Source organism: Hyla sarda, chromosome 3 (assembly GCF_029499605.1).
Source record: "Hyla sarda isolate aHylSar1 chromosome 3, aHylSar1.hap1, whole genome shotgun sequence".
NCBI lineage: Eukaryota > Metazoa > Chordata > Amphibia > Anura > Hylidae > Hyla > Hyla sarda.
This window is the reverse complement of record NC_079191.1, coordinates 299,680,768-299,694,160: the sequence shown is the minus strand read 5'-3', so window position 1 is coordinate 299,694,160 and position 13,393 is coordinate 299,680,768. Positions and strand designations below refer to the sequence as shown.

At 44.7% G+C, this 13,393-nt stretch overlaps 1 protein-coding gene across 4 annotated transcripts in view; it reads left to right on the top strand.

Moving 5' to 3' along the window:
* LYST (lysosomal trafficking regulator) overlaps positions 1-13,393 on the top strand; it is a 1,083,863-nt gene that overhangs the window by 506,632 nt on the left and 563,838 nt on the right. For all 4 annotated transcript variants that reach the window (XM_056566940.1, XM_056566939.1, XM_056566938.1 and 1 more), the window contains exon 25: positions 6,594-6,824. In XM_056566940.1, coding sequence (XP_056422915.1) covers positions 6,594-6,824 — 231 coding nt within the window. The remainder of the gene's footprint in view (positions 1-6,593; positions 6,825-13,393) is intronic.

The following is a 13,393-nucleotide window of genomic DNA, read 5'->3' as shown; positions in this document are numbered from 1 at the left end:
TCTTGTAGACCCAATTTTTGAATTTTTACAAGGGGTAAAAGGAGAACATGTATACTTATGTTTGTAGCCCGATTTCTCTCGAGTAAGTACATACCTCATATGTCTATGTAAAGTGTTCGGCGGGCACAGTAGAGGGCTCAGAAGGGAAAGAGCGATAAGTGAATTTTGGAGAGTACGTTTTTCTGAAATGGTTTTTGGGGGGCATGTTACATTTAGGAAGCCCCTATGGTGCCAGAACAGCAAAAAACCCTCACATGGCATACCATTTTGGAAACTAGACCCCTTGAGGAACATAACAAGGAATAAAGTGAGCCTTAATACCCCACAGGTGTTTCACGACTTTTGCATATGTAAAAAAATATATATTTTTTTTCACTAAAATGTGTTTCCCCCCCAAATTTCACATTTTTCCAAGGGTTAATAGCAGGAAATACCCCCCAATATTTGTAACCCCTTCTCTTCTGAGTATGGAGGTACCCCATAAGTTGACCTGAAGTGCACTATGGGCGAACTACAATGCTCAGAAGAGAAGGAGTCATATTTGGCTTTTTGAGAGCAAATTTTGCTCGGGGGGCATATCGCATTTAGGAAGCCCCTATGTTGCCAGAACAGCAAAAAAAAAACACATGGCATACCATTTTGGAAACGAGACCCCTTGAGGAACGTAACAAGGGGTACAGTGAGCATTTGCCCCCCACTGGTGTCTGACAGATCTTTGGAACAGTGGGCTGTACAAGTTTTCATTTTCCCGGACCACTGTTCCAAAGATCCGTCAGACACCTGTGGGGGGTAAATTCTCACTGCACCCCTCATTACATTCCGTGAGGGGTGTCGTTTCCGAAATGGGGTCACATGTGGGGTTTTGTTTTTTTTTGTGTCAAAACCGCTGTAACAATCAGCCACCCCTGTGCAAATCACCTCAAATGTACATGGTGCGCTCTCCCTTCTGGGCCTTGTGCGCCCCCAGAGCACTTTGCGCTCACATATGGGGTATCTCTGTAGTCGGGAGAAATTGCGTTACAAATTTTGGGGGGCTTTTTTTCCCTTTTACCTCTTGTGAAAATGTAAAGTATAGGGCAACATCAGCATGTTAGTGTCAAAAATTAAATTTTTTTACACTAACATTCTGGTGTAGACCCCAACATTTCCTTTTCATGAAGGGTTAAAGAAGAAAACGCCCCCCAAACCTTGTAACGCAATTTCTCCCGAGTACGGCGATACCCCATATGTCGCCCTAAACTGTTGCCTTGAAATACGACAGGGCTCCAAAGTGAGAGCGCCGTGCGCATTTGAGGCCTAAATTAGGGATTTGCATAGGGGTGGACATAGGGGTATTCTACGCCAGTGATTCCCAAACAGGGTGCCTCCAGCTGTTGCAAAACTCCCAGCATGCGTGGACAGTCAACGGCTGTCCGGCAATACTGGGAGTTGTTGTTTTTCAACAGCTGGAGGCTCTGCTTTGGATACAGTGGCGTACCGAACGTTCTTATTGGGGGAGGGGAGCTGTGTAGGGGTATGTGTATATGTAGTGTTTTTAACTTTTTATTTTATTTTGTGTTAGTGTAGTGTAGTGTTTTTAGGGTACAGTCACATGGGCGGGGGATTACAGCGAGTTTCCCGGCGCAAAATTTGCTGCATCTCAAGATGCGAGAAACCCACTGTAAAAGCCTCGCCCATGTGAATGTACCCTGTACATTCACAGGGGGGGGGGTGCACCAGCTGTTGCAAAACCACAACTCCCAGCATGCATGGTCTGTTAGTGCATGCTGGGAGTTATAGTTTTGCAACAGCTGGAGGCACACAGGTTAGGAAACACGGAGTTAGAAACAGACAATGTTTCCCAACCAGTGTGTCTCCAGTTGTTGCAAAACTACAACTCCCAGCATGCCCAGACAGCTGAACGGCATGCTGGGAGTTGTAGTTCGGCAACATCTGAAGGGCCAGATGTTGCTGAACTAAAACTCCCAGCATGCCTGGACAGTCAGTGCATACTGGGAGTTGTAGTTTTGCAACAGCTGGAAGAGCACAGATTGGAGACCATTATACAATGGTCTCCAAACTGGGGCCCTCCAGATGTTGCAAAACTACAACTCCCAGCATGCCCAGACAGCCAAAGGCTGTCTAGGCATGCTGGGAGTTGTAGTTTTCAGACTCCTAGAAGCAGCAGTGAAGATCTTCACTGCTGCTTCTGAGGACCATATACTTACCTGCCGGTCCCGTCGCTGCTCGTCCACGTGGCCGGTCCTGCCGCTGCTCCTCGGTCCCGCCAGGTAAGGCCGCTGGTCCCCTGATGTTCCCCCCCCCCCTATGCCGCAGATCCCCGCGAGCCCCCGCAGCCATCGTCCCCCGTTCTGCCCGACTTCCAGGGGCGGGCAGTGCGGGGGATCTGGACTTTCACCCCAGATCACTGTGATTGGTCCACAGGGACCAATCACAGTGATCGCTGACCAGGACCATCAATGGATGGTCCTGGGGGTGAAGCAGAAGTTGTCCCCTGCTGGAAACAGCGGGACTTCTGCCGGTTAACCCGTGCGATGCTGCGCATCGCCGGGTTAACTGAATGTCATTTATAAACGCCGGGATGCGCGAACGCACTGCACAACCCGGCGTTAATATATGACATTCTGCGGGAAGGGGTTAAGGACTGAGCCCTTTTTTGCAATTCTGACCTGTCACTTTATGCATTAATAACTCTGGAATGCCTTTACCGATTATTCTGATTCCGAGATTGTTTTTTCGTGACACATTCCACTTTAACATAGCGGAAAATGCCCAAACTGTGGCCCTACAGATGTTGCAAAACTAAAACTCGCAGCATGCCCAGACAGCCTAGTTGGATATAATTTCAATTGTATGGACCTACAAAATACATAGAATTTTACAGTAAAGTCCACTGGGTAGAAACGGAACGTCCTAAAAGTTACAAAATGACAACTGTTTCCCAATTTTGTCCCACAAATCTTTTTTTTTTTTTTTTTTTTTTTTGTTTTGCCATAGATCTTGGGGTGAAATTATTGTCATTACAAAGTAAAATTGGTGGTGCAAAAACAAAGGCTTTATATGTAAGGTGGAAAATTGAAAGTGTTATGATTTTTAGAAGGTGAGGAGAAAATAAACGAAAGTGCAAAAAAAAAAACTATAGGGGTTCAATAATATTTGCTTCTCACATTATTTTCACAACTGCAATTTTAGAGCAGAGAAGTATCAGTGGAGAAGAGGTGGTGTTACAAAGTGTTGTTCTGAAGTCACTCAATGTTTTTTGCTTGTGTGCTAAATAAATGGTATTCAAGAGCGATTTATTGTTTTTTGCTTAAGTGAGCCAAATTTATCACCCCCTGTGATGGTATGATAAATATGCCACGCATAAACAAAAGCAGGAAAAAAATGCCTACAGAACTCTCTTACCAAAGCAACGATGGTAAATGTCCCCGGAAATCTTTAACCTGTTGGGGATGGAGGGCGTACCTGTACAGGTTGTGCCCGGCACCTAGCAATGGCCAGGACACGGCTAATAGCGCGCGGCACTGATCGCGGTGCTGTGCGCTATTAACCCTTTAGACGCGGCGTTCAAAGTTGAACGCCGCGTCTAATGTGAAAGTACATTAATGCCGGTTAGCTCAGGGGGCTGTTCGGGATCGCCGTGGTGAAATAGTGGCATCCCGAACAGCTGTAGGACAGCAGGAGGGTCCCTTACCTTGCCTTCTGTTGTCCGATCACTGAATGACTGCTCAGTGCCTGAGATACAGGCATGAGCAGTCAAGCGGCAGAATCATTGATCAATGGTTTCCTATGAGAAACTATTGATCAATGTAAAAGATCAGTGTGTGCAGTATTGTACCCCCCTATGGGAGCTATAACATTGCAAAAAAAATGTTAACAATATATTGTTAATTAAACCGCACGGTCAATGGCGTACGTGCAAAAAAATTCCAAAGTCCAAAATAGCGTATGTTTGGTCACTTTTTATATCATGAAAAAATATATAAAAAGCGATCAAAAAGTCAGATCAATAAAAAAAATGGTACCACTAAAAACTTCAGATCACTGTGCAAAAAATAAGCCCTCATACTGCCCCGTATGCAGAAAAATAAAAAAAAGTTATAGGGGTCAGAATATGACAATTTTAAACGTACACATTTTCCTGCATGTAGTTATGAATTTTTCCAGAAGTAAGACAAAATCAAACCTATATAAGTAGTATATCATTTTTATTGTATGGACCTACAGAATAAAGATAAGATGTCATTTTTACTGAAAAATGTACTGCATAGAAACGCAAGCCCCCAAAATTACAAAATGGCGTTTTTTCTTAAATTTTGTCGCACAGTGATTTTTTTTTCTGTTTTGCCGTAGATTTTGGGTAAATAGACTGATGTCATTACAAAGTAGAATTGATGGCGCAAAAATAAGCCATCATATGGATTTTTAGGTGCAAAATTGAAAGGGTTATGATTTTTAGAAGGTAAGGAGGAAAAAACGAAACTGCAAAAATGGAAAAACCCTCCGTTACCAAGGGGTTAAAGGGGTATTCTGCACAGGCATTAGGGCGGGGCCATCCGGGCAATTGCAGGGCTGCACAGTGGCAGATCCGGGGGGGGGGGGGATCTGCCACTGAGCAGCCTGCAGGGGGCCCCATCACATTTGGGGCATCCCCGTGTCCCGAAAGATCTTTTTGGGACACAAGGATGTCCACGTTACCTTTCTGCGGCCTTGCATTAACTTTAAAGATGTAGGGGCCGCCGAGAGGTAACGCACGCAGGGACGTCACTGACGTCCCGTGCGTGTGCCCATAGGAATGGAGGAGTGGAGCATTGCAGCATCGAGGAGGACACACCCTGGCATGGTGAGTTACCAGCACGTTGGCTTCGGTGCTCCGACCACCGCTCCTCCGGTCTCGGGACATACTGCTATGGCCTATAGGCCATAGCAGTAGATCGTGACCCCTGACTGGAGGAGCGGTGGTTGGAGCACTGAAGTGGGGCTGTACATGGACATACAGCCTCCAGGCATACACTGTATATGGCTGAAGGCTGTATGTCTGTGGGGGGAACTATACTGCACCTAGTGGGGGGGAACTATACTGCACCCAATGTGAGGGGGGGGGGGGAACTATACTGCACCCAATGTGGGGGGGGGGGAACTATACTGCACCCAATGTGGGGGGGAACTATACTGCACCTAATGTAGGGGGGGGAACTATACTGCACCTAATGTGTGGGGGGAACTATACTGCACCTAATGTGGGGGGGGGGCTATACTGCACCTAATGTGGGGGGGGAACTGTACTGCACCTAATGTGGGGGGGGGGGGAACTGTACTGCACCTAATGTGTGGGGGGGGAACTGTACTGCACCTAATGTGTGGGGGGGGGAACTATACTGCACCTAATGTGTGGGGGGGGGAACTATACTGCACCTAATGTGGGGGGGGGGGGGACTATACTGCACCTAATGTGGGGGGGGGGAACTATACTTCACCTAATGTGGGGGGAGGGAAACTATACTGCACCTAATGTGGGGGGGGGTGGAACTATACTGCACCTAATGTGGGGGGGACTATACAAAAATATAAAATTGTACTATTCTGATCCCTATAACCCTTTTATTTTTCTGTATATGGGAATGTATGAGGGTAATTATTTTCGCTGTGATTTGTAGTTATCTGTACCATATTTGTTTTGATGGGACTTTTCGATTGCTTTTTAGATATTTTTTTATGGTATTTGAAGTGACCATAAATGTGCAAATCTGGTTAGTGCACTATTACGACTTTTGGGGCCCCACTTGTGATTTTGCCCAGGGCCACTCTAAGCCTAAAACCAGCCCTGGGGGTACTCCGACCGTAAGACATCTTATCCCCTATCCAAAGGATGGGGACCCAGGCAATCTTTCATGCAGCACCCCGCTATCATCAGCCTCCAGAGCGAACATCGCTCCATGTCTGATAAATCACGATCATGGGGCCAGAGTATCGTGATATCACTGTTCCTCACCCGTGTGACGTCACGCTCCGCCCCCTAATGCAAGCCTATGGGGGGGGGGTGGTGGCCATCACGCCCCCTCCCATAGGCTTGCATTGAGGGGTCGGAGTTTGACATCACAAGGGGGCGGAGTGTGACGTCACACTGGGCGGAGCCGTGATGTCACGATACTCCGGCCCCATCATCGTGATTCATCAGACCCGGAGCAAACATCGCTGATGATAGCTGGGTGCTGCATGAAAGATTACAGGGGTCCCCAGGCATCTTTGGATAGGGGATAAGATGTCTTAGGACCAGAGTACCCCTTTAAATATTACCATAGTGCAGGTTTTTTGTTATGTTTTCTTAGGTAACGGAACAATAACATATAAAGGTTTTTTGGGGGGGGGTTTTGTCAGGTTTCTCACAACCCCTGCTTACTCTTCCCCATTATACCCATACCCTTACTTGGTTAGTTATATTTTTTGTATACAGAATAAAAGATGCCCACAATATTACCCCTTATTAATAATTTATGTACCAGTATACAACAGACTTTTTTTATGTAATGATATTCTAATGAACCATAAAGTGTTAAAAAGCTTAAAGAATATGTATGTCTTATCCCAAACAGATTTGACGTTGATGAAATCAAAACTACAAATATTTTCAGGAAATGGTGCATCATCCCAGTTCTTGGGTTAATTGAGAATTCCTTACATGATGCCAGCCTTTTGCACAACTCCTTTTGCATTTTGCTTCAGATCATTAATTCATGCTCAAAAGTTGCAGATATGCTGCTCGATAGTGGTTTGCTGTATGCTTTGTGCAATACTTTAGCAACTCTTTGTGGTATTGAAACAAGGTAAGTTTTTTCTTTGCTTCCTTTATATTAATATGTGAGCCGCACAGTTAATTGCACTTAATTCCACAATTATAAGGAGGCATAGTATGGGTGGCAAACTGTATAATATGCACACACTGGAAGTGGTTCCATAGGCTTCAATTATCCAGTGTTTTGGTTCTTTAGTCAAGGTGTCTAAAACAAAACGTACTTGACAACAAGAAGTACACGTGCGGTTATGTTACATATATAAACATACAGTTGGTGAAATAAGTATTGAACACGTCTCCATTTTTCTTACTAAATACTTAATTTCAGACAACAGCGCATTCTAATTCCATGTCTTTTTAAAGCTCTCCTCAAGTTGTTCTTAAACAACTCTTCTGGTTTTGCTTTTCACTCTCATATCACCGATCCCAGATTGCATCCATCCCAGGGTTTAGCAGACCATTATTCCTTATAGTTAAAGATTATATAATGACAGGGAGTGTTCCACAGGACTGACTATTGGCTAATGTGGTACCAGTATCTAAATAGGGGTCAAAAAGGGATCCTGAGAACTATAGGCCTGTAAGTTTAACATCTGTTGTGAGTAAGATTTTTGTGAGTTTTTCTCAGATGCTATTTTGGAATATCTTAATGAAAATAACCACCTAACACAGCGCCTACATGGGTTAAAGCAGGATTGGTTCTGTCAGACTAATCTGATCACCTTCTATGATGAGGTCAGTTATAGATTGGATCGGGGTGAAGTTGTGGATGTTGTATATCTGGTCTTTTCTGAGGCATTTTATACTGTGCAACACAGAAGGATAGGACATAAAATGAGGATGCTGGCACTAGGGGAGGATATATGTAAATGGATTAGCAACTGGTCAGTGATATGAAACAGAGGGTGCGGATCAATGGAATTTACTCTGATTGGGTGACAGTTATTAGTGGGGTACCACAATGGTTAGTACTGGGTCCACTTCTTTTCAATATCTTTATTAATGACCTTGTAAAGGGATTACAGAGTGGAATCTCTATATTTGCAGATGACACCAAATTGGGTAGGGTGATTACCACAGAGGATAACATAATATTACGGAGGGATCTGGGGAAGCTGGAGGCTTGGACACAGACATGGCAAATGAAAATGAATGTGCCTAAATGTAGGGTTAATAGAAGCAAAGAGTGAGGATCAAAGATCCTTGGAAGAACACGGTGCTCCAAAAGCGCTCCTGTTCAAGGTGAATAATAGCCGTAGGTCTGGTATTTAATAAAGCAGTAAATACTTTATTCATGCAAGAAGGTGCAGGGATAATGCGTTTCGAGGGGTGGAGACCCCCTCTTCGTCAGATCCAATGCTGGGCTGGGATTGGTTCCCTCACTTATTTATACATAAAAAGCCCGCGAAACTATTGTGGCGGGTGACGTAACAAACAAACTAGAAGTATACATATGAAATAAAAGATACTTATAAAAACAACCATATTACATTCATGTATAGAAAAAGATTACATCTTACAGAATGAATAGAAAAAAAACAAAGAGAAGAAAAATCTCTATTCTTTCTATTCATTTCAAGGTCGAGACAACCTCTTCATCAGATTCATCAATTCATAAATCTGACGAACGCGCCATTCAGGAATAAATATGAGTTTACATTACACACGGTATATCTTCTATTACCTGGAGTGCACTGAAAATTCCAGAGGTAGTGGTTACTTACATGCAGATACCAGAGTTGTGCCGGACCTTGCAGAACCTAATCCAGTAAGCGATGCTAGTTTAGTTGGGCGGTGTTTACAATAGAATTGCTACACCATGGAGCGTTTCTTATATTTTATCTTAATTTCACATTATTACACACAACTTAATTTCTGGGCTTTTGTTTTGATTTTATTGTATATATGGATTGCGTGGGTTCTTAACCAACATTTTTTAAAAGTTAACTGTCAATAGCATCTTAAAAAATATATTTAGTGAGAAAAATGGCGTGTCTCTTTCAGTGTGCACACGCTCCCGATGGCTTTCAGCACAGCTCATCTGCATAATGGTAGAGAACGAGCTCTCTGCCTCTAGTGACTGCTGTACTTCACTATGTGCGGCAGGCATCAATAGGAAACATTCACCGTGTGCATGAGGACAGAGAACTCACCGTGTGCATGAGGATAGATGCAGGGTGAATGCGCTGAGGACCTTTGTGACAATCACACATTCGCCCCAGTGCTGAAGTAAGAGATATGGGCGTGGCAGCCCAGGGGCATTGAGAGCCCCTGGCCAAATCTATCCGACTGTTGGGGACTCCCAAGATAAATCCTATTTTAGAACAAATAAGACTACTCAACACACAGCCATTAAAGGGGTATTGCAGGAATTCTTTTTATTTGCCTGTGCTACACGGGTTATAAAGTTAGTGTAGTTCATAATTAAGTGTCTGTACCTGTTTGATGGTGGTCTAGCAATTCTTATGTGATTCTCGCCCCAACATTTATTTTTAACAGCATACAAAATTACTCATGTCTCGGGAGTTCCCAGATTGCAGTGTGTAGAGACCTGACATCACTAGTAAGTTTTGAAAAGGGAGCCAGTCCTGCTTTAATGGGTTGAGCGACAGAGATAATTTTGAAGCAGCTGTAGGCACCCTGATTTAGAAAACACTGATCTTTTGAGCTTATTTGGGCTGCAATGGGTGGGGTGGCTTATGTGTGAGAGGGAGAAATGTAACTTCACACTCACAGGCAGGGAACTATAGGATGTGTAGTTTAAGAGACCAAACTCCAACAGGAAATACCCAGATAGCCTGGCAGATATGTACTAAAATCACTGTATGGTGGATAACCCCTTAAATGTTTAAACCTTTGTAACAAAAGTGAGGACATCCTAAAGTGTCAATGTTTTGTGTGGCCACCATTATTTTCCAGCACTGCCTTAAGCCTTGGGCATGGAGTTTACTTGGGATTCACATGTCCTTACCACTCCTACAAGATAACATCACTGAGCTGGTAGATGTTAGAGACCTTGCTATTCCCATCTTCTGTTTGTGGATGTGGATGAGGATCATGCTCTGCTGCAATATGTCGGATGGTTTTACTTTTTTCTTGATCAATCTTTTTGGAGCAAGTACTGTTTGGCAGGATCCACACTGACAAATTTAAACAGAATCTGACAGCTAGTTCATCTGCACTAAACTAAGTGCTGGATTATTGTGTGGGTGTAGAGCTGTAAAATGAAGGGTCACTTACTAAAATCTGTTGTTTATTCACAGAGTTAGTCTTGTAAATAACTGTATTCCTAATGTGCCCCTGCATGCATTTCTGGCAAGGAGCTTAGTGGCTGATCTCCCCTGTCTGCTGGTAAGCGCTCTGCTCTCTGTGTGATCACCTGCGGCCTTCATTACCATAATAATAAAGGGGTGGGTCCAACTGGGGAATATGGAGAGCCAGCCGCCTCCACGTCTCCAGTGCGCACTGGAGTGCATTAGGAATAAAGTGTTGACAAGCCTAACTCTGTAAATAAACAGATTTTAGTAAGTGACCCTCCATTTTACATCTCTTTACCCCACACTATAACCAGGTGCGGGTAAACTAGCTGTCAAAATCCCTTTAAAGGGGTACTTAGGTGGATAACTTTTATTTTAAATCAGCTGGTACCAGAAAGTTAAACAGATTTGTAAACTACTTCTATATAAAAAAAATCTTAATCCTTCCAGTACTTATTAGCTGCTGAATACTACAGAAGAAATTCTTTTCTTTTTGGAACACAGAGCTCTCTGCTGACATCTCTGTCCATTTTAAGAACTGTTCAGAGTCGGAGAAAATCCCCTTAGCAAACATATGCTGCACTGGACAGTTGCTAATATGGACAAAGATGTCAGCAGAGAGCACTGTGCTCGTGATGTCAGCAGAGAGCACAGTGTTCCAAAAAGAAAATAATTTCTTTTGTACTATTCAGCAGCTAATAACTACTGGAAGGATTAACCCTTTTAAAGGTAATTCGACTTGAGGCTTTAACCAGTTATGGACGCAGGGCGTACCTGTACGCCCATGGGAATTTCGGTCCCTGCCGGGCGGGGACCGGACCAGGATGACTGCTGGTATCGATCAGCAGGCACCCTGCTCAAATGCCCAGGGGGGGTCATCAGACCCCCCATGTCGGCGATCGCCGCAAATCACCTGTGAATTTGCACCGGCGATTTGCGGCAATTCCGGGTCATACGGGTCTCCGGTGACCCGCAAAATAAGGGGGATCAGGGTTGTACAAGACACCCACAATAACCCTGAAGGGATAAGAGTGAAGTGGCAGGGGTGCCACCCCTCCTATCCTTGCTATTGGTTGTCTAGAAGCGATGACCAATAGCAGATCGGGGACGGGGGGTTACATTTTGGTTTCCCCGTTCTGCCCAGCCTACTGTGGGTGGGCGGAACGGGTAAATCGACGAGGACCGGCGCCGAAGGTCCACTTACCCATCGGCAACAGAAGAGGATGGCGATGCGGCTCCTTGATCCTACAGAAGCTGATGAGTTGCCTAGCAACATCTGGAGGGCTACAGTTTGAGACCACTATATAATGGTCTCTAAACTGTAGCCTTCCAGATGTTGCAAAACTAAAACTCCCAGCATGCCCAGACAGCGGTTTGCTGTGTGGTTATGCTGGGATTTGCATTTTTGCAACATGTAGAGGGCTACAGTTTGGAGATCACTGCAGGGGTCTCTTAACTGTGGCTCTCTAGATCTTGCAAAACTACAACTCCTAGCATGCCCACACAGCAGTTTGCTGTCTGGGCATGCTGAGATTTGTAGTTTTGCAACATCTGGAGGGCCACAGTTTTTTATTTATTTTTTACTTTTTTAACTAAGTATTTATTTATAACTTTTAACAACTTAAGAAACACACAAGCAGGTACCTTAGCCCACAGTCCCCCTGCCCACCAACATAGCATTATATCAAAGGAGTATAGCAAGAACATTTACACAAAACAGGAGACTAGAGCCGGCATACATCAAACAAACAGCAAATAGACAAACAACTCATCCACACACACAGTCCCAGAGCCCCACCACCCGTCTCCTGCCCATTCTGAATTACAGACTTATCCCGGAGAACCGACCCGTTCAGGTGGAACCACCGACTTGCCAATCAACAGCCAGGGTATCCAGACTTTTTCAAATTTCTTAGGACATTTACGACTAGTATACAAAGTTCTATGCAACGGGACATAACTATTAACCAAATTAAAACATCTCGATATAGGAGGGGGAGAGCTATCCTTCCAAGCCATAATCAAGACTTTCCAAGCACAAAACAGGAATCTAATATGAAGGTGCCTATGGGAGCCAGAAGCCAGATCATTAATAACACCCAAGAGGCAGACTACCGGGGAGAACCCAAAGGGGAATTCCAAATGATCAGCAAGGCACTGCATCACCTCCCTCCAGAAAGGCTCCACACAGGAGCAGCTCCACATGGCATGAAGTAGGGATCCCACATCCGCATGACATCTAAAACAAGCATCCGAGGAGGAGATACCAATTCTAAACAATTTAACTGGAGTGTAATTTAAACGGAGAATCAACCGCATCCGAATCAACAAATCTCTCGCACTCGCCACTGTAGAATAAAAAGTGCTAGTGACCTCCCTCCAAACCTCAGTCAAATCAGTGATTTCAACCGTCCACTTCACAAACTGCAACCCAAAAGCATTTAGGCCCACCGGTTGCAACAAAGCATAAGCTTGAGTCAGGGGTTTATCAAGGTCGACGGTACCCAGGATCAGAATCAGAAAACATTGGGGTCACATCAAGCGAGTCAAATTGCACCAGTACCGCATGTCTCAACTGGAATTACCGGAATTGGGCACCTCAAGGGAGATAAAAACGGTCACACAACTCCTGGAATGAGGGACAAGAGGAAAACTCTCCAAATAGATGCATGGCAAACTTGACCCCATGAGCACTACAGAAACCAGCAGCCTCCAACTACTTTAGGTGCTCAAAATGAGGATTCCCCCACAGAGGTGCCCTGGGAGACATCGCTGGTAGCGGGAAATGCCTGGAGACCACTGACCACACCTCAGCCACCGTCCCAATAGGGTTCAACAACCTGGACGAAGAGACGTTATAAAATAATCAAGCATGTTAGGGGCAGCTAGACCACCCTGGTGTTTGGGCGCCTGGAGCAACACCTGACCAAGTAGTGGAGGTTTGTCTTGCCAATAGAAGGACCTCAGAACTCTACCCAGCTTTGTGAAAAAGGTTTTGGAGGGAATCACGGGAGCAAGGTGAAAAAGATAGAGAAATTTAGGCATATAAATCATTTTGAAAATGTTGATCCTACCCGCCAAGGAGAGGGGCAGAGAAGACCAAGCCTGTAATTTAGTAGTTACCAAGGATAACACCAGCTGTACATACTCCTTCACACAAGGATTAACCCCCTGGTACATAAACTGAGAGACAACCTGGAGCCCATGAGGGAGATGCGGAACAGCGACCGCCGATCTAGAGAGAGCCATCAAGGAGGATTTGCCCCAATTAACTCTGAGATCCGAGAATGTGCCAAAGTCAGCCAAAAGAGAAAACGCCTCCAGAGAGCCCTGACCATCTGCC